The sequence below is a fragment of the Vicia villosa genome, linkage group LG3, assembly GCF_029867415.1.
Source record: "Vicia villosa cultivar HV-30 ecotype Madison, WI linkage group LG3, Vvil1.0, whole genome shotgun sequence".
In the NCBI taxonomy this organism is placed as follows: domain Eukaryota; kingdom Viridiplantae; phylum Streptophyta; class Magnoliopsida; order Fabales; family Fabaceae; genus Vicia; species Vicia villosa.
In genome coordinates this window covers 1,071,126-1,094,503 of record NC_081182.1, presented here as the reverse complement: position 1 = coordinate 1,094,503, position 23,378 = coordinate 1,071,126, and the positions used below count along the sequence as shown (strand labels likewise).

Genomic DNA, 23,378 nt, shown 5'->3' with positions numbered 1-23,378 from the left:
CATTTATAAGAATTGTTAACATTATTCTATAGATCATATATATTTGAAAAATAATTAATTCTTTTTACATAATTAAGTATGTTAATAGGTGTATATTTTTTACATGTATAATTTTTCTTGTTTAGTTATATAAATAAATCCAATCTATTAATATCTGAATTTTCATTATGTTCTAATGAACGTTCAAGATTAAGATCTTATTCTTTTTACTTTTTATTATCTGATGACCTTATTTTCTTAATGTTAAAAAGAAATCCAAAATTATCATTATACAATTTAAATTGTTCAAACTTATTTTGAAATGAATTAATTATTTTATCCACTATGTGTAAAAAATAATCAATTTTAAATGATTCCACAAGAGATTTAACAATATTCTTATAAAATTATTTTTCTCTACAAGTAATTTATTTCTCATGAAAGTTGGGTTATATATTCATTTCAAAAGAGAGTTATTTATAAGAAATCAGAGAAATTTCAAAACCATGTTTCCTATCATAACATTGATGTTTTCCAACCTTAATGTTTTCATTTCATATTAGACTCATTATAATAATTTTGTCCTCCGATGTTACTCAATAATATTAATTTCATTTATAATAGCATAAAAAATATTTTAAAAAGATAAAAATGATGATCGAAAAAACTGAATTAAACATGAGGCTACAAACAAATAAACAAACTTAACAAAATAAATATTTCAAGATAAATAACTCATGCTTGTAAATAGTGACGTAACACAATATGGAACTTGGGATTTGGGGAGAACAACTTAATAAAATCAAGAATCAAAGAAATTTGAGAGCAAAACTATGAAACTTGGAGTAAGAGAGAAAGAGTGCGATGACTTTAAAAAAAGGGTGTGATGTGAATAACAATGATAAAGGATGAAATGAAAATTGCAAACCATATGGCTGAAAAATTGGGTATGTCAATCGACAAAGATTAATTAAACATTACAATTAACAAAATTGATTATTTCTTTTAGGGTGTGCAAACTGTGCAATAGCATAGGGCCTCCTAATTAATAGGCCCATAATTTACTATTTTACTATTATTTATTATTTTCATAAATGAAAATTAGGAAATGGAATACTAAAAAGTAATATTAGTCTATTTTTTTATTACTTTGTATTTTTTTTGAAAAGTTACTTTTGAATATTATTCTACTAGATTAATTACTGTTTTTGAATATGTTGAATTTAAATGTTTAAATTAAATAACATTATGTTTGTCTTTAACACCAAAAAGTAATAATAAGTTAAATATACATATATAGAAAAATTCAATTATATAAGTTAATAAATGATATAATATTTCCTTGTAAATATTATAATTAGAGTTATGAAATACTCCCCTAATTTTATATTATAGCATGTTTCTACAATATAATTAATGTTAAAAATTTAACTAATTTTATTTACAAAGGAAATTATAAAATTATTTATAAAGTTATAAATTAAAAAAAAAGAAAGAATACTAATTAAATTTTTGTATTATTTACAATTTAAATAAATAAATAATTTTAAATAATATTTTATATTTTTTGAATATATTTATAATTTTTTAGAACAGGGCCTCTGAATTATTCGAGACGGCCAATATATATATATATATATATATATATATATATATATATATATATATATATATATATATATATATATATATATATATATATATATATATATATATATATATATATATATATATATATATATATATATATATATATATATATATATATATAAATAAAAATTTGAGGCATATGGCAAAGACTCTATTAGCATAAAGGTTGAGACGTTCTGCATCACTATATTAGAAATTAGAGATCAACAATAATGTTTATGTAATTCTACATTATCAATCAACAATAATATAATTCTAATTCTAATACGAAATACATATATGATTGAGTAAAAATGTAAAATAACTCAATTGATACATGTTAATTGAGTTAGATTAATTTAAACTGTTGATTTAAAATTCAATCTCTAACAATAAAAATTTCTTTATATTTTTTTGTAATTACTAATGTTAATAAGTTGTTGATAAAAATCAACAATTTTAAAAAATAAGATATATATTATTATCTAAAATATGATTATTTTTAAAAGTTTATTTTAATAATTTTATAAATAAACAAAACATACAAATTTTTTAAAACTATTAAATAAATATAGGTACATTTTAGAAAATTTTACTGACACAACTAAAAATCTAAATTAATAAATAAAAATCTAAATAAATTAATAAACAAAATTTGTTGACACAACTAAAAAATCTTAATTAATAACTAAAAATCTAAATTAATAAATAAAAATCTAAATTTTGTTGATACAACCATAAATTAGTAAATTAATTATATATATATATATATATATATATATATATATATATATATATATATATATATATATATATATATATATATATATATATATATATATATATATATATATATATATATATATATACACACACACTTAAATAAAGATCGTATATAATATATTTAATTTAACAAAATAATATTCTAAAAATTAATTTGGATAATTGTAAATTTTATAATTTAATAAAATAAACAAAATAAGTAAAAAGCAATTAGATAAGTTTAGATAAATTTTCAAATTCCATAGACACTACTAAAAAAATAAAATTATATATTTTTAAATATTGATAAACATGTAATTTTATTTTATATATTAGTTAATTTAAACAAAGACAATATATAATATATGCAAATGACAAAATTATCGTATTTTGAAAATTTTTATAATAAGTTTAATTTTTATTCTAAAAATTAAACTATCTTTATTTTTTATTTTTTTGTATTTTATGTACTTTATAATAATTATTTTATGAAAAAACTAGTTGTATATTGATGATGTAAAATTTTACATTGTTAACCAATAAATACTATATAATCTACTAAATAAAAAAAAATTGGTGGACTCTAAAGAGAAAATGAAATGGATACACTAGCATATAAAATGGATTTATATTTTTTTTTTCAAAAAAAAAAATCAATATATTAAATTATAATATATTAAACCATATTATCAATTTCAAATTATTTTTTTATTTGGTGATTAAATGACACATCACACATTCAATAACTCTTATTCCTATATATTTATATCAATAAAATTAATCACTGAATTGAAAGTTATTATTATATAAATCATGTTTATAAAATTTCACATCAATCAAATATCAGTTGATATGTTAAAAAAATAATTAAAATTAATAGTTTTTATGAAATTTTGTAAGAGTTAATTTTTATGTATTTTGTTGATATATCAGATGATTTTCGATTGATGTTAAATTTTATAACCATAATATATATAATTTTAAATTTTAACTCAACAGTAAATTTATTTATACGAATATAAAATAAAAAATTTATCAAAAAAATAGATGTAATGTTATTAATATTTATATTTTGTTGTGATTTATAAATACTAAAGTTCTTCAAACGAATCGTAAAAATACTAAATCATATTTTAAAACTTTATTTTAAAAAGGAAGGCGTTGAATTTAATATGGTATTTTTTTGTTGCATTCAAGTCAAGTTCAGAATACGATAAGAAAATAAACCCACCGACTCCGTGCTTGATGACACGTGACGACAAGTAAGCGTCTCAATCAATCAACACGCACCTCTAAACCACAACCAAACAAATTCATGAGTCGATATATAATAGGCAAATTTGCATAGTATAAAGTAGTACACAAATCATACCTTTTCTACTTTACTTTTTTAGTTTACTTTTTAATTTAAATTTATACAACCAAAAACAAAACCAGGAAAATTCATACACAGAATATATATACTCCTACATCATACAGCATGCGCCCACCGGTTATTCTCGAACCTTCCACCACCTTTTCTCCTTCTTATTCTTCTCCTACCGATCGCAGGCTAAACACTCTCGCCAGACACCTTTCTGATTTTCCAGATCAAAATCAAATGGCTTCTCACATTTCTCCTTCTCCAACCGCTTCTTCCGATTCCGTTTTCGCTCACATCGTTCAAGCTCCTGAAGATCCTATCCTCGGGGTAACGGTTCTTCTTCTCTTTCCGATTATCAGATCGTAATTTTTTCATGCTTTTTGATCCTCCGAATTTTAGATCGCGTTTGGATCGTGATCGTTACTGTACAACTTCGATTAAACCGATTCTGTAATTTTATTAATTTCGTTTCAGTTATTGTTTATTTATTTGAGATTATGATTGATCGGTTCCTTGTAGTATTTTGATTTTGTTTACGATTTGAATTTCATAGCGTCACGTTTCTGATGATGATGGTTTTGGTATGTTACGTATTAGAATTGTTTTTGTTGCGTTGTGACTTGTGAAGCTTAGGCAAATTTGATAGTGACCTGATGATTGCTCTGTTATCTTACCTCTTTGTTTTTTTAATTTTTTTTTGTGTGTTGAAAAAATAGGTAACTGTTGCTTACAACAAAGATCAAAGTCCTATTAAGCTCAATTTGGGGGTTGGTGCTTACCGAACTGAGGTTAGGCTCATATTTCTTTTCGACTATAGTTCTTCATTATTTGGGACAATGAATCATCCACACACCATCAGTTAAATATCAACACAGATGATAATTTGAAAACTGGAAAAAATTGAATGTGAATCACATGTATAGGTGTTTGAATTTAAATCACATGTATAGGTGTTTGAATTTAAATCACATGAAGATATGTAATGTATGTATTTATATACTCTATCCGTTTCAGTTTTACAATGAGTTTCACTTTAATAAAAAAATATTTTAAAGTGAATGTCATTTGAAAAAAAAAATCATTTTTCAAGATAGAATTAATTCATTTTTTCAATTCTATTGTATTTTGCTTGGCATATTTATGATGTTGAAACTTATCAATAGTTAATACTTAATAGGGTTAGTTTAGTAAAAATATATATGTTTCTTTTACAACTTCAATGTATTTTTTAATCTGGTTAAGAACCCTACACCACTACTAATTTTCAAACAGAGGTAGTAGTACAAATACATAATCATCATTTGCATAATTTGGCCACTGAAAATAAATGTTAAGACATAATGAGTTGATGAACAATGAAAAGGTCAATTAAAGTTGTAAGACAAGTTTTGAAATTCTACATATTCCTTGTGACTTGTGAATTATACTAATACTATCATTTGTTCTGTTTACCAGGAAGGTAAACCCCTTGTGTTGGATGTAGTGAGGCGAGTTGAACACCAACTGTTGAACGACTTGTTAGTACCTGATTCACTATGCTTTTTTTTGCTCATTTCCAAAGATTCACTATGCTTTTTTTTTGCTCATTTCCAAAGAGTAACATTTATTTGAGTTTTATATAAAGTTCCGTTCTACATTGTTTTCAGGTCACGCAATAAGGAGTATATTCCAATTGTTGGGCTAGCTGATTTTAACAAATTGAGTGCCAAGCTTATTTTTGGTGCAGACAGGTTAACAATTGAAACTTGTTGTTATAATTTTAACTTTTCTTGGTTAATCTGTCATTTCTTGTATGTAAATATTCTTCTTACCACTCTGTTCCTAACTGTTATTTTGCTAACTCTTTTGAATATAGCCCTGCTATTCAAGCGAACAGGGTTAGCACTGTTCAAGGCTTATCCGGTACTGGTTCTTTAAGAGTTGGGGGTGAATTTTTGGCTAAGCACTATCACCAAGTAAAGTTCTACGTCCTTAATTTTTTTCTCCCCTCTATAACTTTTGGCTGATATTGCTGTGTGTATCGTTGGGCTTACCTTGTTTTGATTCCATTGATCTTTTCAGCGGATTATATACTTGCCACTACCTACTTGGGGAAATCATACAAAGATTTTTTCCTTGGCAGGTTTAACTGTCAAAACATATCGCTACTATGCTCCAGCAACACGGGGGCTTGACTTCCAAGGTTAGAATTATTGTATCAACCTGTGGAAAGCTATTCCTTAATTTCTAATTTGTATCAATATTCATGTGTGTCCCAACATCCATCATGATAAATATTCAATAACATAGTTAGATTTTATTTAATATTTTTTTATTTCCTTGTTCCTTATAGGACTTCTAGAGGATCTTGGTTCTGCCCCATCTGGATCTGTTGTTTTGCTACATGCATGCGCACACAACCCCACGGGTGTTGATCCAACACTTGAACAGTGGGAGCAGATTAGACAGCTCATAAGATCAAAATCTCTATTGCCTTTCTTTGACAGTGCTTATCAGGCAAGCATTTTTGCATTTAACGGACATAGTGCTTTTTGCTCTCTATTATTGAGAAATTTGTGTGTCGACATAATTCTACAAATATTTAATTCAAAATCACAAATCCAACCGCTTCAAATCTCTTGAATCCTGAAGCTTCCCATTTCTTGGCATAATGCGTGCTTGATAAAGTAATATTTTACCGTCTCAAATGTCCGCTCTCTTATCGAAAACTCTTTTTAAGCTATGTCTATTTTTATTTAACAGGGTTTTGCCAGTGGAAGTCTAGATGCAGATGCACAGCCTATTCGTTTGTTTGTTGCTGATGGTGGTGAATTGCTGGCAGCCCAGAGTTATGCAAAGAACATGGGTCTTTATGGTGAACGTGTTGGTGCCTTGAATATTGTAAGCATTTCAAAACATTAAGTGAAGATAATTTTATGGGTTTCATCATTAATGTTCATTAAGCATGGCTTGGATTTCGTCCTATTCAATCTGTTTTCCCCCCTTGCTATCATTTTAGCACAAATAATGTGATTCTTAAACTTATATTTTTTATATACAAAGGTTTGCCATAAGTTACATGTGTTTTTTGAGTTTCCCTGATTTTCCTTTTCCTCAACAAATCATTCCCAGGTCAGCAAGTCAGCTGATGTTGCAAGCAGGGTTGAGAGCCAGCTGAAACTTGTGATTAGGCCCATGTACTCAAGTCCTCCCATTCACGGTGCATCCATCGTGGCTGCCATTCTCAAGGACCGGTAGCGAGCCAAGATTCTTCCTCTTTCCTTTGTTAGACTAGGAAACATGGATTTGTTTTTGGCTGTTATTTTGTTCTTTCTCACTGCTTGCTTCTTATCAGTTTTGCTTCTCTTTCAGGGATTTGTACAATGACTGGACTATTGAATTGAAGGCAATGGCTGATCGCATTATCAGTATGCGCCAACAACTTTTCGATGCTTTACGTGCTAGAGGTTGGTTTTTTCCAAGTATCTTTTACAATTCACCTGGCTTGTCAATTCCTGGTGGTTCTGTTAGAACTGGTATCTAATGCAGTATGATAGGAAAAATAGGATAGAATGGAAACATTGATGTTGCACCATATTCAAGAAGTTCTTGTTTGTCTGCTCATTCTTTTATTCCTTCTTATCTTAGTTTATCTTTTCCTACAATAGTCTTTCAAGGGTTTCGTATCCATTAACTGTATATTTCAGTTGTACTTATCTCTCGATTAATTGAACAAACAGGTACACCAGGTGATTGGAGTCACATTATCAAGCAGATTGGAATGTTTACTTTCACAGGATTGAATCCTGAGCAAGTTTCCTTCATGACTAAAGAGTATCATATCTACATGACTTCTGATGGGTAAGAGGATTTTATTTCTGACTTATTCAATGAGTTCGAGTATGATGCACATTCTCTTATGTTTCTTTATGTTCCAGTCAAGTGTGAAGAAACTCTTGTGTAATCATTTGTTTTTGACTCGACATACACTGTTATTGTGCAGGAGGATTAGCATGGCTGGTTTGAGCTCCAGAACAGTTCCACATCTGGCGGATGCAATCCATGCAGCTGTTACCCGAGTTGCCTAAATTTTACCTATTGATTTCAAATCATCCCGTCTGATAGTGGATATTTTTGTGTAATAATTGTCTCATCAACAATTAAACCTTATAATAAAACAATCAAGCCTTTTATTTTATGAAAATGACAAACAACTTTTATCTTATGATGCCTTCCTATAGAGCATTACTATGTTATATTGTTGTCATGTATCATTTTTTTGTTGGGTAAAGGCATGTATGATATATTTTGCATCATTTTAAGTTTGAGAATTTGTGCTATAGATGCATTGGAAGTACAAACAAGATAATTAACTAAATCAGTAAATTAAGGAGTTACCTAATGCAGATGGGAAAGTTGTTCATAAGGGAAATCTCTTAAATAGGGAATGAATCTTCATCTTTATTTTGCTCAAGTAATCAACCATTTTATTCTGCTCAAGTGATCAACTACAAGATTTTCAACTTTGTTTTTATCCTTAATCTTCAAATCAAATGCAACAAAATCTCCTGAATCAATCTCGGTTTTGCTTATGATTTTTTAATAGGAATAGTAGTCAGAATGATTTTTTAATAGGAAATAAAATTATGAGGTAGTTATTTACACATGAGTTTGCATGTCAGAGGTCATGATCATTCATTAGAATGTTCCAAAACAGCCAGTCATGCATGAACATACATTACTTAGTAGTCAGTGGTTAAAGATCAAAACTACTACTAACACACAACAAGATCAACACACACAGATCTAATCAACACACACACAGATCTGGATCAGATGTCAGGCTAGATGTTGCAACATGTGTGTTTTCTATAGAAAACCTGAAAACAAGTTAATATCCGTTAGTACTAAACACATTAGAGAACAAGAAGAATCAGCTCCATCACAGTCAATGGTTAATAGTCAGAAAACTACCCCTACACATACCATTACTTCCCTTTTTGTCACAATTTAGGAAAGGTATTCCTCAATGATTTTGGACACATCAGATCAGGAGTAGACAAACCACAACCAATAGTACAAATATTGAACACGATGCTAGAGCATCATGATAATTATTGGTACAAAGTTATAGAATCTAGCACGCCATTACAAAATCAACACATGCCCATATACAAGGGTCAAAATGAAGCAAAAACACTTGAAATTACCAGCCTCCAATCTCCAGCTAGACAACTCCAACTACAACTTCTTAGATCGAGGGCCAAATCAATCAGTCCATATTCTGACTCAGAATTACTTGAGTCACTTGATTCCATTAGTTCTGCAACTGCAGCTTCGATCTTCCTTATCTTCCCAAGATTCAAATTCTTGATCATTATATTCTCAGAGTCAATTGTCCCCCCTAGAAGATTCAACAATGGTGATGTTACTCTTAATAATTCAAGACAAAGAGGAACCAATGTCCTTGGTCTTATTCGCCAAAGACACCAGAAGTTCACCAACATCCTTAGGCACGTCGATTTCTTTGACTAGGAAGTTTCCAGATGATTTCCTAGATGTTTCTTTGGAATTATGATTCATTTTACAAAAATGAAGATGGGCTTGAAAGATCAAGGAGGGATCCGTTATCAAAGAGCACAATGAAGTAAAGTGTATGTTTTTCTTGCCTTTAACGACAACCCAGTTATAATACAACTAAAATAAGAAAAGAATTTGCCTTATTTTATGTGCCACAATGGTCTTAGGGGAGAGAAATATTTTTTTATCTTGGAACGACTCCCAAATTGCTACCAGGTTTTACAGATGTAGATACCAAGAGCATCCCTTGATTTTTTAACCTGAGATACATTCCAGACTTTGGTGATAATGTCTTCCAATAGTTTCTCAGTGACAATCTTGTTAACACAAATTTCTTAATGAAGCGTTGACCAATGTACATGAGATTTGAAGTACACGTATATCTCAAATTGTCACAGAACAATGTCACGACATCTTGTCCTACATTGTACTCCTTCATTTGGTTTATACATTGCAATTGACTACACATGCCTTCTTCACCAATATATTCAACTTCAACTATTGATAAAGAGACATGATTTTGCTTCTTGTTGAACCAATATATTAAGCAATTGCTAAGAATGAGGCATCCATGAAATTTGATTTTTCTATCATCTACAATTTTATCCTAATATCATAATACCCAACTAATATTGGGTTGGTGTCATGTGAGCAATGTAAACCATAGCCACATGTCCTATTGACATACCTTAAGATTCACTTTACTTGAGTAAGACAATTGTCCTTATAATTTGTTTGAAATCTTGCACATACCCTTTGAGATACAACACTACTGTCTTCCATTTTCTTTTCTTGAAGATCAATAACATAATTGAATTTCCTTACATAACTCATCTCAAACCCGAACTTCATATGTTGGACAAAATGGTCCACCATCAAGTCTGACATCCCTCCAACACAACTGGGAATTTTTATAAGGATTTCACACTTTCATAATGACATCCTCCAGTAGTTGAACACTCTTTTCAAATGTTAGAGCATCTCTTGAAGGCTTCATTTCACCATCCATCCACTTCAAATACTTCTTATTCAACACATTTTTGCATAGACCAACATTTTTAATAACCCCTTCATTGACTGGTTCACACCTATCATGAACTCCATTATTCAAAGGGATATAACCATCATCAACACTGTCAGAATTATTAACAACATCATTAGTATTGTCATTCACGTTATTCACCACATGATCCTTTTCACGAGTACTATTGGCATGAGACTTGATTAACTTCTCCATAATTCTCTTTATTATGTTGGCACAAAGAAGGTATTCAATTTCCACATTCAAGTACCTATTAAGAGCGGCACTTTTCACATTCATCTGATAAAGATTGAACTTCAAACTACACAATAGTCTTGGTATCAATATGATAACTTCACAGTGGGAAATAGTATCAAGAACACCATCATCATACACTTTTCCATCTTTTGCAACATATAACATATCTTTACATAATGTCTCATCATATTCTACTGAATGATCATGGCTGTTATCAACACCATCATTGGTTATGACAGGATCAACCTTAACATCTTCATGGATATGATCATCATTCTTATGCATTTGAAACTCTATAAACATGTTGCAGGAGATGTCTAGCACATTTATATCATCATCTTGACTTCCTAGAGTAAAAAACTAGAAAAAAAAGTGTCAAAATACACTTCTCACTAAGCAATGAAAATTAAGAGAATAATTGAGTGAACGTTAATTGTATATTGATCAATGAAACAATGTATATACGTCCCACTTCAGGCATATCCAAACCAACATAACTGATTAACTAACATACTTTTAAAGGTAACTTGGATTACAAGAAAAATCAACAATTTTCACAAAGGTAAGATCATTAGTTAAAATTAGTTAAAATTGTGCTACCTCATCTTCACTTATAAGCATCAAGAATTCCTTTCATACTATATTAATGATACTTGTTTAAATCTACCAAAGTTAGACCATCAAAGATGAGTACAACCAGGTAATCTATTGGACTATTTTATTCAAATGATTAAACAATATGCTAGGAAAATTGTCAACAAAATTTGTGGGACATCAAGACAATGTAGACAAGTTTATAAGACAAGTTTGAAGAGTTAGTTACTGAACTAAAGGATGACTCTATGAACACTAGTATTCTTTTTGGTGATGACTATGAACACCAATAATGTGTGTGTAAAAGGATAGTTTTTTCAGTGGAACTATAATTCTTTGCTTTCTCACTATCTCATGTTTAGCTTTCTTTCCTCAACTTTTCTACTTTCTAAATAGACCAGGAAATTAAGTCATCAAAACTTTAAGGGATTTTTTTTTTTGTGCCGTTCAATTACAGATTCAAGTCTTGTCACTAAAAGTATAAGCTAAACAACAAATTAATAATAACAATAACAATCTCTTTCTTAAGGTATAATAGTAATCTTATAAATAAATGACAATTTATATTTATAAAGTATACTCAAACAGACATCTGAGTATACAGCAAAACAGAGATCCACATTCGCTATATATTTATCTACAGCCCTTCAACAAATACGAAGAAGGACTTGAAATGCTCATAACTGAGGACTTGCCCTTATCACCCCTCTCTGGAGATCCACATTCACTGAAGTCAAGTATGCGTCGTTCCACCTGGAAACAAATTTATAGTTAACTAAAAAGTTCATGAGATTGAAATTGTGGAAAATATAAGGAAAACTAGCATTGGTAAGTCCAGTTTTACCAAAGCATTTGAAGCCGAGTTAGACTGGTTCCCAGGTATATGAGGATCCTTGTTTTCTTGGTTGTCTTCAAATGCATCTTTTGGTAGTGCCTTAGGAGAATCATTTTCCAAAATCTCTAGAGCATCGGCATATTGAGCAGCAGTGTGTTCACCAATCTGTTTCATCCATCCCATTGCATCATAGCTTTTATCGCCCGGGCTAAAGAAACATCCATAGTCCTGTAAACATGCTCACTCTTTTAAATGAGAAAGAAACTAATACTTCAGAAATACGGTAGAGTAAACTCGACATAATATACAGAACCTCAATTGTAATTTCAGTATCAAGCCTGGGGCTAGTCAAAAAAGTGCTGAAGAACAGGGGAGATTTCCATGCCGAAGGTGATTCAAAGCTTTTCCTATAAGGTGTTCCGCCAAAACTGAAATCAAACAAGAAGTTATTCAAAAACAATGTGATCCGATGAGATCCATCAAACAAGAAGTTAGCGAAAATGTAGCTAACAATATAATCAATTTAAATAATATTACATGTTATTTCTTTCAAAACCACCATTGTTTCCGGTTTGATCGCCCATATTCTCTCCTGGTCCTGGTGATGAACAGACGGATTGTACACAAGTAACAGAAACTGAGAGTCTTTCGTGCTCCTTTAATCGAACACAAGGAGAGTTAAGTCTTGAAGCTGGCTTTTTATGACTTCTAGCACTTAAACTAAGAACTATATCTGATTTCAAACCAATTTGACTAGGAGAATATAATGACGGATCATTCATATCATGTTCAACCAAAACTCCAGAAGGCTGTTGCACCTGACCAATAAAATGTTAATATTTACAAACACTGGACTGCAACTGACTACAATAGAAAAATAAGATTTGGAGGGAAATAACAAGTTAGTATCTACATATAGTAATAGTATACTTACAATTTCGGCAGCAGGATCAATATCATTCTTCATCTTAGCATCGGCATCGAGAGGAGACTGCTCAATCTTGTTCTGAGAGTTACTTTTCTCCTCTACCTTAAAAGCTGGTCTACAATTTTCTTTATCGTCTTCAATACCTTGAGCCTCATTATCATCAAACATGACATCTAAACGAGAGAAGTTTGTAATCAAAGTTGATGTCAAGTCAATCTCATGTTTCTTCTCCATTCTTCTATCTGATAGTGGAGATAAAAGGTCTCGATTTCGTTTCTTCTTCTTCATTATGGATGGCGTACTTGTAAAAGTTTTAGCAGCACTTTTTAATAAAGCCTTTGGACTATCAATTCGAGAAGGTGAGTCCCACAGTCTGAAAGGAGTAAGACAGTTCATAGAAGACATCATAAACTGGCGGATACCTAAGGGACTGAATTCTTGCTGCATATCGCCAGACTGTATAAGATCACAGCTCATGAAAGGTATATCCAAACTTGGAAAACGAGGTGGTTCATAACACAGTGCTCCTCCTGCTTCCTCCTGTTTTATATGTCCCTTTGGTTTTTCATCAATTGGGTAGCAATTCTGCATAGTATCTGATCCACATCGAGAACTATTTACAGGGACCAATTTTAAGTTTTCATCTTCCCCAACATCTTCAGACCTATTGTTATCATTGGCATAAATCAAGCCATCTTGTTCTCTCGAGACACAATGTAGATCATCAGAGCTTACCAACGGATTGGCTTCGGCAGCATTCATCACCATCCTACCACAAGATGGTAAAGGTGACTGACAAAGAGATGAAGCGCGTCTAGACATGTCAATATTGTTTACTCCTGAGGAAAAGCATTCATCACTCATTGCCTCTGAAAATAGGAACCTACATTCATCATCAGTTACCAACATGTTTTGTTCTCCTTCGACATTGTCCATAGATGAAGGCTGATATTCATATGGAACAATCATCATGTTATGACTTTCACTGGGAGCTAAAGAATCATTTTGCAACTGTGATGATTCCTGCCCAAAGTCAAGCGAAGAAATGTTGGGCAAAGCATGTAAATTAAATTGGTAATCCACGTTAGCAGAAGAACTTCCGGGTTGGTTTGAATATTTCTGCTCAAATGATTCTTGGCAAGTAACATCGTCAAGAGACAAGTAATATGGCTCTGAACAAGATGCTTGGTTAGATTCTTCATTTGCCCTGTACTCTCCATTTTGCATAACAATTCTCAACTCTCTGCCAGACGGGAAGTTATCAGCATTAGCCGATTCCTGGCTACACAGTGAAACTTCCTCACCATCAGTCCCTCTAGGACCGATATCATCTACACTAAACTGCAACCTTGCACAGGATGAATCAATAGGTTGATTTGGATTTCCAACAAGTTGTACATTTTGAAACTGAGCAAGCAAGCCCGACGCTAAGTAAGAATCTAATTTCTTTTTGACAGAACTATTCCAATGGTTCTTTATCGCATTGTCTGTCCTGTTTCCACGAGAAAAATCACAACCGTAATTGCTTACTGATAAACAGAAATAAAAATATGCATCCAGATCTCTATTCAAAACATAAATAAGAAAATGTGATTGCAAAATGAAGTGAAAGCATGGTTGCATGCACTTTTCAACCCTCTCCCTTATTAAATTAAATAGGAATTTAACGTGCATTTACCTTCCAGGCAAAAACTTGGATAATTCTGCCCATCTATTCCCATAAATCTGATGAGCATGTATTAGAGCCAATTCTTCTTCCTGCGTCCAGGCTTCCTTATTTATAGAAGGATTAAGATGATTATGCCACCTAATAATTTTCCATTAGTTATTAATGAGAATGAAAATTGGCTACTACCACCCGGAAATATTTAATTTATATATAGGGAAATAAGGAAAAGATAATCAGAATAAATACAGTGTACTATAGTTTAATGATTTCAGACATGAAATATGTTAATCACACAGACTTGAATTAGTAGAAATCCAATAGTCATACCTTTCTCGGCATTGCTTACCAATGCGTCCAGGTAAATGTTGTGCTATAGTAGACCACTTTTTAGGCCCATATTTGTTTACCAAATCCACGATTGTTTCATCTTCCTGTTTGTTTGCATTCAGATCAGTAGGTAAGTTAATAACAGATATCTAAACAGAAAAATGAATAGACTAGAATAGAATACTAGTTCTGAACCAACAAAAAATTGTCAAGTATATAATCAACACAGGGAAGAAATATGAAGATATTACCTCTTTAGACCAAGGACCTTTGATAAGTTCTGGATTTAAGACTTTTTGCCACCTATGCAAGCATTGTACATCAGTCCTATCCTTGAAACACTCCGCTACAAAAACATTGGACAATCGTTACAAGTCACATAAAATATTGCTTAATATGCTAGAGAGATTAGGTGTAAAAACTATTAAAAAAAATGATAAATCGATGAAATTCCAAAGGTATGGGTAGATTTCTCACTTTTTTATCGTAAACCTCCTCAGTTAAGCCTTTAAAGGTCCAAATGAAGACACTCGTATAACTTAATAAGAATAAGAAATTGACACTACCAATGCTCACTAAAAACTTACACAGCTATATGCTATAAGAAGTATATTGTGAAATTAAATTATGATGAGCAACATGTACAAGATGTACTCCATGCTACCAAAATCTAACCTATTTTTTTCCAATTCTTTCCTTTAAAACGCTCAACAGCCTTCCGCAAAATTTCGTCCTGCAGAAACAGAATTCATGCATGTCACTTGGTCATATAATACTTTTTCAGATCTGAAGGTATTCAAAGAAAAACACATCAAAATTTCTAAATGTACATATATGCCAAAAATACAATGAATGCCAATACATTATTTAGCCATTTATGGTCTTCAAAAAGCCTACAAAATAACTATAATAATTGAAAGTGATAAAAGTAATACCAAAAGTTCAACAGATTTTTAGTTTCACAAGTATTATTCAACTTTCTCTTTCAACAGAAGAAGTCTTCTAACAATGCAAAGTAATATTGCCAAACTTTAGAAAGATGTAATATGTTCAAGTCTTAAAAAATTTACCTCCTCAGCTGTCCAATTTCCTTTAGTGGATCGCCTTGTAGGGCCAGTAGTCCTCCTGCATGTACATGCTTTATTGTAAGAGAAAACTCAATTCACCACTGATTATAAATAAGGACTTATTATGGATTACACACAAAAAAATCAAAAGGAAAAAAATGTATTTTTCCTTTTGCATATAAAATTCTCATAAATTTAAATTTTGCTCAGCAGATGCTCAATCTCATTAAAGTAGGTAAGAAGCAAAGGTAACACCATTGATTGACCGGGTATATTGACTATGATGAATATTAAAAGGCTAAAGTGGATACACCACGCGGAAGTTGAGAAAATTGAGAAAGTGCCTCATTTGGGCTTGTCATGTGCAATTTCATATGCTGGTGTTAGACACACAATGAGGCCGCCAATTGGAAGTGTTCGAGTAAATAAAACTCAAGAGTGTACAAGCGAATGGTGCATCTATTAGGATTTGGTTGAACAAATAAAATCAGAAGCAATGTGGAAGTGGTGGAGGAATAAAACTCAATAGTATACATGCAAACGGAGCATCTATTAGAGTTTGGTTGAACAAATAACCTCGGTCACAATGTCTAATGTTAACACACTTCAGCAGACCTCTTTTCAACAAGCTTTTTAAGGCATTAGGATGTACTACTCATCTTCTACTTGGATTTCTGTTCTTTGTACTCTCAAGGTTTTTTAATTTGGAAGTTCACAAAACTAAAAAACGTGGTTTCTTAATCAACCAAATAAAAGATCTACTAGCAACGGTTTAAATTTGAGAACTAATTAGGATGAAACTAAGAGTAAAGGTGACATAGGTCTAAAGTTTAGGAAAATTCTGATGAAAGATAAACTATAATATGGAAAACAAAGATCCACTCCTTGCCCTTGGTAAAAATCATTTCACTCCCAAAAGAAGGCCAATTAAAGCCCCAAACATAAACATGCATATCGTTAGAGGCATCAATATTTACCTTATCTGTGAGGTTAAATTTTACCTATGAAACATACACAAACACGACACCAGTAATTATTTGAATAAATTGAATGTAATATAAGTGTCGGTGTCGTGTTGAGATATTGATGTCCGACACGACACATCCACGCCTTTTTTCAGAGGTGTCAGTGCTACGGAAAATTTTACTGAGATGGAAGCAACAAATGCATATCAAGCTATAGTAAAACAAAAGACGATCGTAAAGATTTACCCATGCAATGGTCTAATTTTCTGTACAGTATCAGATGGACCAGAAATCGACCTCTCACTTCCCATTGTATACCACAACTCGAATCAAACTGCAATTATCTTCACAATTTGTCCTCCAAATCATTATAATCCCTAATCCACACTTAGGAAATCGCAACAAAAACTTCTGCAAACAAACAAACACACAAATCAATATAAATTGAATTCAAATTTTGAAAACAAAATAAATCGCAACCATACCAAAAACAATAATTAGGTAAATCGATATTCAATTTTTCAATAAAAAAACTGGGGAAAAGCACCGTCTATAATGATTATTACTTTGATTTTAAAAAAAAAAATCTACAGCACAAATAAAAAAGAGCATTAAAAAAAATCAACATACTCGATCCTTTCAAAATCAAACAATTAAAGTGTGAAAAAAAAAGAGTTCATGAATTCAAATTCAAATTAAAGAAGTTACAAAACTCAGATTTCAATGAGTATTCAAATTTCTAAAAATCAGAATCGGCATTAACAAATCATGAATGCATGAATGCGAGATCGATGAATAAAATCAGTGTAGAAATCAAAATGAAACCGTTCAGTGACGACGAGATTGAGCTTCAGGAAATCGAAACGGTGAGAAAATGCAGATCCAAATGAAGAGATATTGAAGAAGATCTAGAAGTGAAAATCAACACTCACTGCAACAGGAGTTGGTTGAAGGAAGATGAAAGAGTTTTGGTGAGAGAGAAAGTGTTGATGGAAATGGTCCTCTCTCTATATTCAAAATTATAGAGGCGGAATCATCAAATACGAATCATTTTTTTTATAAATATTTTACTTTTTTTTTTAAAATATGGAACATCTTTGGAAAATGGACGGCTATGATTAGAAACGTCCGAATCAAGGTTCACGTTATGATCATTGCCTTGCATTTTTTCAAAAAGTGCAACGGCCATATTTTTTATTATTTTTTTCTTTTTACAATTAATTCTTTTTATTTCAGGTCGCTTTCTGCTTTTTATTTTTTCAAATTTTCTCCAGTGATTTTTTTGCTAAATTAATTAGTGTAAATTTATTTTACAGATGTATTGCTAATAAATACTGCAGAAACGATAAATAGCACCGCATCATTTTTATCTTATTACTTGTTGAGATTTAAAAAGTAATCACGTAAATTTTGTTGTATTACAAATTTTATCAAAAATAATTTTATTAAAACTAACTATCAAACGTAAGAAAATATATCTTACGTAAATACAAAAAGTAAGAAAATTTGAAGAATAATATAATACTGAAAAATGTATATATATAAAAAGGTTTCAATGATATAGATGAACAAACTTTAAAAGATTTAATGCAATTAAAGGTACAACATTTTTTTAATGCTCTTAATAACTAGATTTTGTTGACTAAGGGTCTGTTTGGTAAAAATATCAGTTGACTGATAAGTTAGCTGATAGCTTATATCTTATGACTGATGGCTGATGACTGATGACTTATAGCTTATAGCGGATGGTTGAGACTGATAGCTTATAAGCTAATTGAAGTGTTTGGTAAAATTAGCGGTTCAATTAACTTATAAATGTAAAATGACATAAAAGATATTTAATATATATTTATTTTATTTTAAATTAAAATAAATTATAAGGGTTAAAAAAGGATTTTAATTAAAATAATAAGGATAAAAAAGGAAGAAAAAATAATAAGCTATAAGTCATAAGCTAAAACGCTATTTGAAATAGCGTCTGAAGAATAAACTATAAGCTAGTAAAATAAGCTATAAGCTCGTGATGAAAAGAGCGTTACCAAACGGGTTTAAATTATCATACGAGCTTATAAGACATAAGATATAAGCTATAAGCTCAAAAACACGGCTTACCAAACAGAGCCTAAGATTGCCAACGATACAATACAACCACCGATAGATCAATTATTTAAAATAAAATTTGCCAATAGATCATGTAAATACCGGAGAATTTGTCTATAATTTTTCTTCTTCTTTACATTGTCAATAGTTACTTTGTTATAAATTAACAGCAATTACTTTTATAGAAATAATTAACCCTAAATATCAGCATAGATATATTGTGAAATTTTTAGGGTGTTTATTGGTTCGGTCAAATCTGAATCAATTTGGAATCTAAACTAAATCATGATGTTTGGATCCGACATATTTTTAGTTTGGAAAAAATCGAACCACACCAATATAAATTAATGTTGATTGGTTTGAGTAACGGAATTCTAAAACTCTACCCGCGAATCTCTCTACCAAAACCAACCATAATTAATTCATATAATTTATATCATTATTATCATGGAAAATATTATAGAGTAAAATTAGTGATTTTATATATTATAGAAAATAAATTGCTGTAAATTAGATATATTTTGAAAATATTTTTGCACATTTGTCTAATGTATTCATTCGATCAATCTAACCAAAACCAATATGATGTTTTTTGATTTAGTTTGGTTTGGACTTTATCACAAAAATGTGCAAATCCAATCCAAACCAATTCATATAATTTTTTACCAAAACATCGGATTATCTAAAAATCGAACCAAATCGACTCGCGGACACTGTTATTGCGAATTGCGATTATTCAAATTCAATTAGTTTTTCCCCTTTAATAATTTGGTTCTAAAACTAAAATATTCTTAAATCAAAATTACATTTCCAATTTCTATTATTTTTTTTACATAAGACTCTTTCTAAATTCATGTGCAATTTGCAAATATAAATTCTTATTTTTTTTATATATATTGTTATTGATTATTATGATTAATTTGATTTTTATGTTCTATTTTGTACAATAAGAGACAATGCATGAGATGAGATGTTGAAGATTACCAAAATGATTTTTTTCTGTACGATAGTCGAAGTATCTGTAATCAAAAAGAGGTATATAGCACTCTAATGCTTAAATATGTGTTCGAGTCTGTGTCACACTTATATATGAGAGACGGTTAGAACGATTCTTAGTAAATTTGGTGTGAGATGCAGAGGTCATTTAGACTCACGTCAACAACTGAGATGAACATGAGAGGTGTGCTCCTGTACATTAGTTAGTGGAGAGTTTTGGATATACTTGGTCATTGTATTAGGTCGATCTTTTAGGTTTTGTTTGGGAGTCAAGAAGGGAGAGGAAAAAATGGTTTTGAAAAACAATTTTTTTTAAAAAATATAGAAAAATATTTAACATTAAAAAATAAAAGATTTTGTTTAGAATGATAAAAGAGTTCTTATCTATCAATAATATATTTTTATTTTTAGAATACTTTAACAATATAAATTATGAATCTCTCCTCCAATACAATTTTTTAGTTTCACCAAATTAGAGAGATTTTGTGTTATGAATAAAAACAAAACATTTCAAAACCCACTCAACCAAAATCCTTCTATTCTTTTCACTTTATCCTTTTTTTTCCAAAGTCATATCTTCCCTTCCTCTCCAAACTCTCAAACAAAGCCTTAAGATTACTGGTCGACTCAAAGAATTTTCCCTTAAGTCCTCACTATCATTGATGAAGTAAGAAATGTTGAAGCATAATTTTGAGACCATTCCAAGAGTATGTTCTGTTGAGGAAGTAGGTTCGTTAAGAAGATGTCCCTATGAAGAAAGGAAGATCTTTTGTCACACTGAGTCGGAGTAGGCGACATTGAGAACATGCACATTTCATGCCCATCGTGTAGCTGAATTGTTACCTTAGGGAAGGTCTCCATGTTCTCCCACGTGCATATGGTAGGATAGTGATGGGACTAGGCCCAATTGAGTTCCATTAAAAAATCAAAGCTATATCTTGATCGTTGGGCGTGGTTTTTTTATCTTCTATTAAATCATAGTTGTTGATTTTAGCGCTCTTCAATGCGTATAGATTAGGGATTTGAGATTGAGTTTCACTTTTCGACTTTATTTGTTTCTGAGAAATAACAACCCCCTATTTCTTCTTATTCCATTGTTGTTGAAGCTTTCTTAGGTTTGAGTTTTCTTTCTTAAACCGATTTTTTTTATCTTACTCAAGATTTAAAAAGTAATCGCGTAATATAGTAAAATTATGTTATATTACAAATTATATCAAAATAATTTTATTTTAACTTAGCTATGAAACGTAAGAAATTTTCTTCGTAGATGCAAAGAGATTAAAGTAGTGTACTTTATGCTGAAGATGTTGAGTTTCTCTACAGGATGTGTAGTTCAGGCGTGTTGTTACCATTCTTTCATGTTGCAGTCACATGGGTGATCTAGCATTGGGACAACAAGCTCACTATTACATTTGTCATAATAAAATTACACCGAGTGTGACGCTTTATAGCTACGTTAAAAAGCATGGGGGGCTAGCCATTGCCAAATAATATCATTATACAGGAAAAAATGGTAAATGTAACAAAGCTAAAGCCAAAAATTATGTGGTAAATATAAGCTCCTATGAAATACCTGCTCGCAACGAGAAAATGCTAAAAGTTACAATTTCCCGTCAACCTTTCCATTTCAACTGATGTCGAAGGCTATGCATTTCAATTTTATTCAAAATGCGTCTTTTCTAGAAGTTGTGGAAAAGACCTCAATCATGGTATGAATATACTTATGTATGGGGAAGAAAATGATGAAAAATATTGGATTGTGAATACTTCATGGGAAAACGACTGGGTGAATCGAGTTATGTTAGGATGAAGTGTGATATTAAGGATAAAGATAGAGCCTATGACATTGTCATGGATGCTACCTACCTTATTAAGCATTAAGCAACATGCTAGGAAAAATGAAAGTTGCAGGGTTTGGCTTTTAATTGAAGTCCCACGTCTTTTTTATTACACTTAATTACCTACACATTAATAAAACTTTTTTTTAATTTGCATTAAAATTATTAATTTATTTGTAAAAAATATTAAATAGTAAAATATTTTAGTCGTCACTTCATTAAAAATAAATTTTAATCCTAATCATCATTGTCACATATACAAAAGTGGAGGGGAACTAGGGGTGGGAATAGGCTGGGCCAAGCTAGGTTTTTTGGATAAAAATTCGAGGTTGGCGAAAAACGTTTCTCTCACCTTCAATTCACAGACGAGACTATGATCATTAGTGAGAAAAATTGGACCAATATCCGAACCATAAAGGCGATCCTGCTGTTGTTTGAATCAATGTCCACGTTGAAAGTAAATTTTCAAAAAAGCTCGATTGCAGGGATTAACGTCTCTCAAAACTGGATTGTGTAGGCAGCAAATATCCTATAATGCAAAGTAGGATTAGTCCCGTTTATGTACCCCGGGCTTCCAATTGGGGCAAATCCAAACCAAAAAGATACTTGGAACCATGTGATAAACACTGTGAAATCAAGGTTGAGCAGATGGAAGAACAAAAACTTATCTATTGGCAGTCAGGTAGTAATCTTAAAATCTGTTCAGTTTGCAATTCTTGTTTATTATCTCTCCTTCTTCAAGGCTCCATTAGGTATTATATCAAAACTAGAGTCTATTTTTTCACAGTTCTTATGGGGGGTTGTGAGGATGAAAGGAAAATTAATTGGGTTAAATGGGAGTCAGTGTGTAGACCGATAGAGAATGGAGGTTTGGGTATTAGAAACCTTAGGAAGTTTAATTCTGCTCTGTTGGGAAAATGGGAATGGAAAGTGATTAATGAGAGGAAAGGAATTTAGTTTGAAGAGTTGGTCAATATATACGGGATGCTTAATGGAGCATTAAATTCGGTGTTAAACGGGGCGTTAATTTGGTGGAAGGATATTTGTAACATGGATATAGGAATGTGGGTATCGTCAAGGAAATACACGGTGAAAGAGGTGTACAAAAGCAAGGAGTCGAACGACCAACGATTATTTAGTCATCCGTGGTGCAAAATCTTGAATAAAGCGATACCAAAGAAAGTATCATGTTTGGTGTGGAGAGTGCTACTAAATAGAATTTCTACAAATGACAATTTAGTCCAAAGGGGAGTTTTATCTAATAGTCAAATAGGATGTGTCGGGGAGTGCGGGAGAGAGGAATCTGTATATCACATCTTCTTTGAGTGTCCAAAATTTGCAGGTGCATGGAGCCTCTTATGCAATTGGATAGGAGTGTATACAACTCTGCAGAATGATGGATGGAAACACCTTGAACAGTTTGAAGACTTGCTTGGATCACAAAGAATGTCAACAATGAAATTGAGGGTTATATGGGCTGCTTGTGTG

The 23,378-nt window shown here is 31.1% G+C and overlaps 2 protein-coding genes across 4 annotated transcripts; one reads left to right on the top strand and one right to left on the bottom strand.

Moving 5' to 3' along the window:
• The first annotated feature begins 3,744 nt into the window (after positions 1-3,744).
• Positions 3,745-7,937, top strand: LOC131660022 (aspartate aminotransferase 1-like). The gene is made up of 12 exons (XM_058929138.1): positions 3,745-4,060; positions 4,450-4,521; positions 5,189-5,250; positions 5,380-5,463; positions 5,589-5,688; positions 5,795-5,915; positions 6,066-6,229; positions 6,476-6,613; positions 6,845-6,966; positions 7,085-7,179; positions 7,453-7,573; positions 7,716-7,937. The coding sequence occupies exons 1-12, from the start codon at positions 3,851-3,853 to the stop codon at positions 7,798-7,800; spliced, it is 1,374 nt and encodes a 457-aa protein (XP_058785121.1). The 5' UTR covers positions 3,745-3,850; the 3' UTR covers positions 7,801-7,937.
• Positions 7,938-11,570: 3,633 nt separating this feature from the next.
• On the bottom strand, positions 11,571-17,977 carry LOC131660021 (transcription factor MYB3R-1-like). Of its 3 annotated transcripts, none has more exons than XM_058929136.1 (12): positions 17,889-17,977; positions 17,203-17,367; positions 15,995-16,049; positions 15,600-15,657; positions 15,176-15,270; positions 14,925-15,028; positions 14,607-14,735; positions 12,935-14,420; positions 12,538-12,818; positions 12,314-12,428; positions 12,010-12,228; positions 11,571-11,918 (listed from the first exon to the last, which is right to left on the bottom strand). In XM_058929136.1, the coding sequence occupies exons 2-12, from the start codon at positions 17,265-17,267 to the stop codon at positions 11,799-11,801; spliced, it is 2,727 nt and encodes a 908-aa protein (XP_058785119.1). In that variant the 5' UTR covers positions 17,268-17,367; positions 17,889-17,977; the 3' UTR covers positions 11,571-11,798. The 3 variants fall into 3 exon arrangements, with proteins under 3 accessions (XP_058785119.1, XP_058785118.1, XP_058785120.1); XM_058929135.1 differs by having other exon boundaries at positions 17,782-17,967; XM_058929137.1 differs by having other exon boundaries at positions 12,538-12,809; positions 17,782-17,967.
• Positions 17,978-23,378: the final 5,401 nt, after the last annotated feature.

Bases quoted from the DNA above. Each gene is read 5' to 3' on its own strand.
- LOC131660022 (XM_058929138.1), top strand. From the start codon at position 3,851: ATGCGCCCACCGGTTATTCTCGAACCTTCCACCACCTTTTCTCCTTCT. The intron at 7,180-7,452 runs GTTGGTTTTTTC...TTGAACAAACAG, and splicing joins CGATGCTTTACGTGCTAGAG to GTACACCAGGTGATTGGAGT. The intron at 7,574-7,715 runs GTAAGAGGATTT...GTTATTGTGCAG, and splicing joins ATCTACATGACTTCTGATGG to GAGGATTAGCATGGCTGGTT.
- LOC131660021 (XM_058929136.1), bottom strand. From the start codon at position 17,267: ATGGGAAGTGAGAGGTCGATTTCTGGTCCATCTGATACTGTACAGAAA. The intron at 14,736-14,924 runs GTATGACTATTG...GAAAATTATTAG, and splicing joins GGTAAGCAATGCCGAGAAAG to GTGGCATAATCATCTTAATC. The intron at 12,429-12,537 runs GTAATATTATTT...GTTTGATTTCAG, and splicing joins GGTTTTGAAAGAAATAACAT to TTTTGGCGGAACACCTTATA.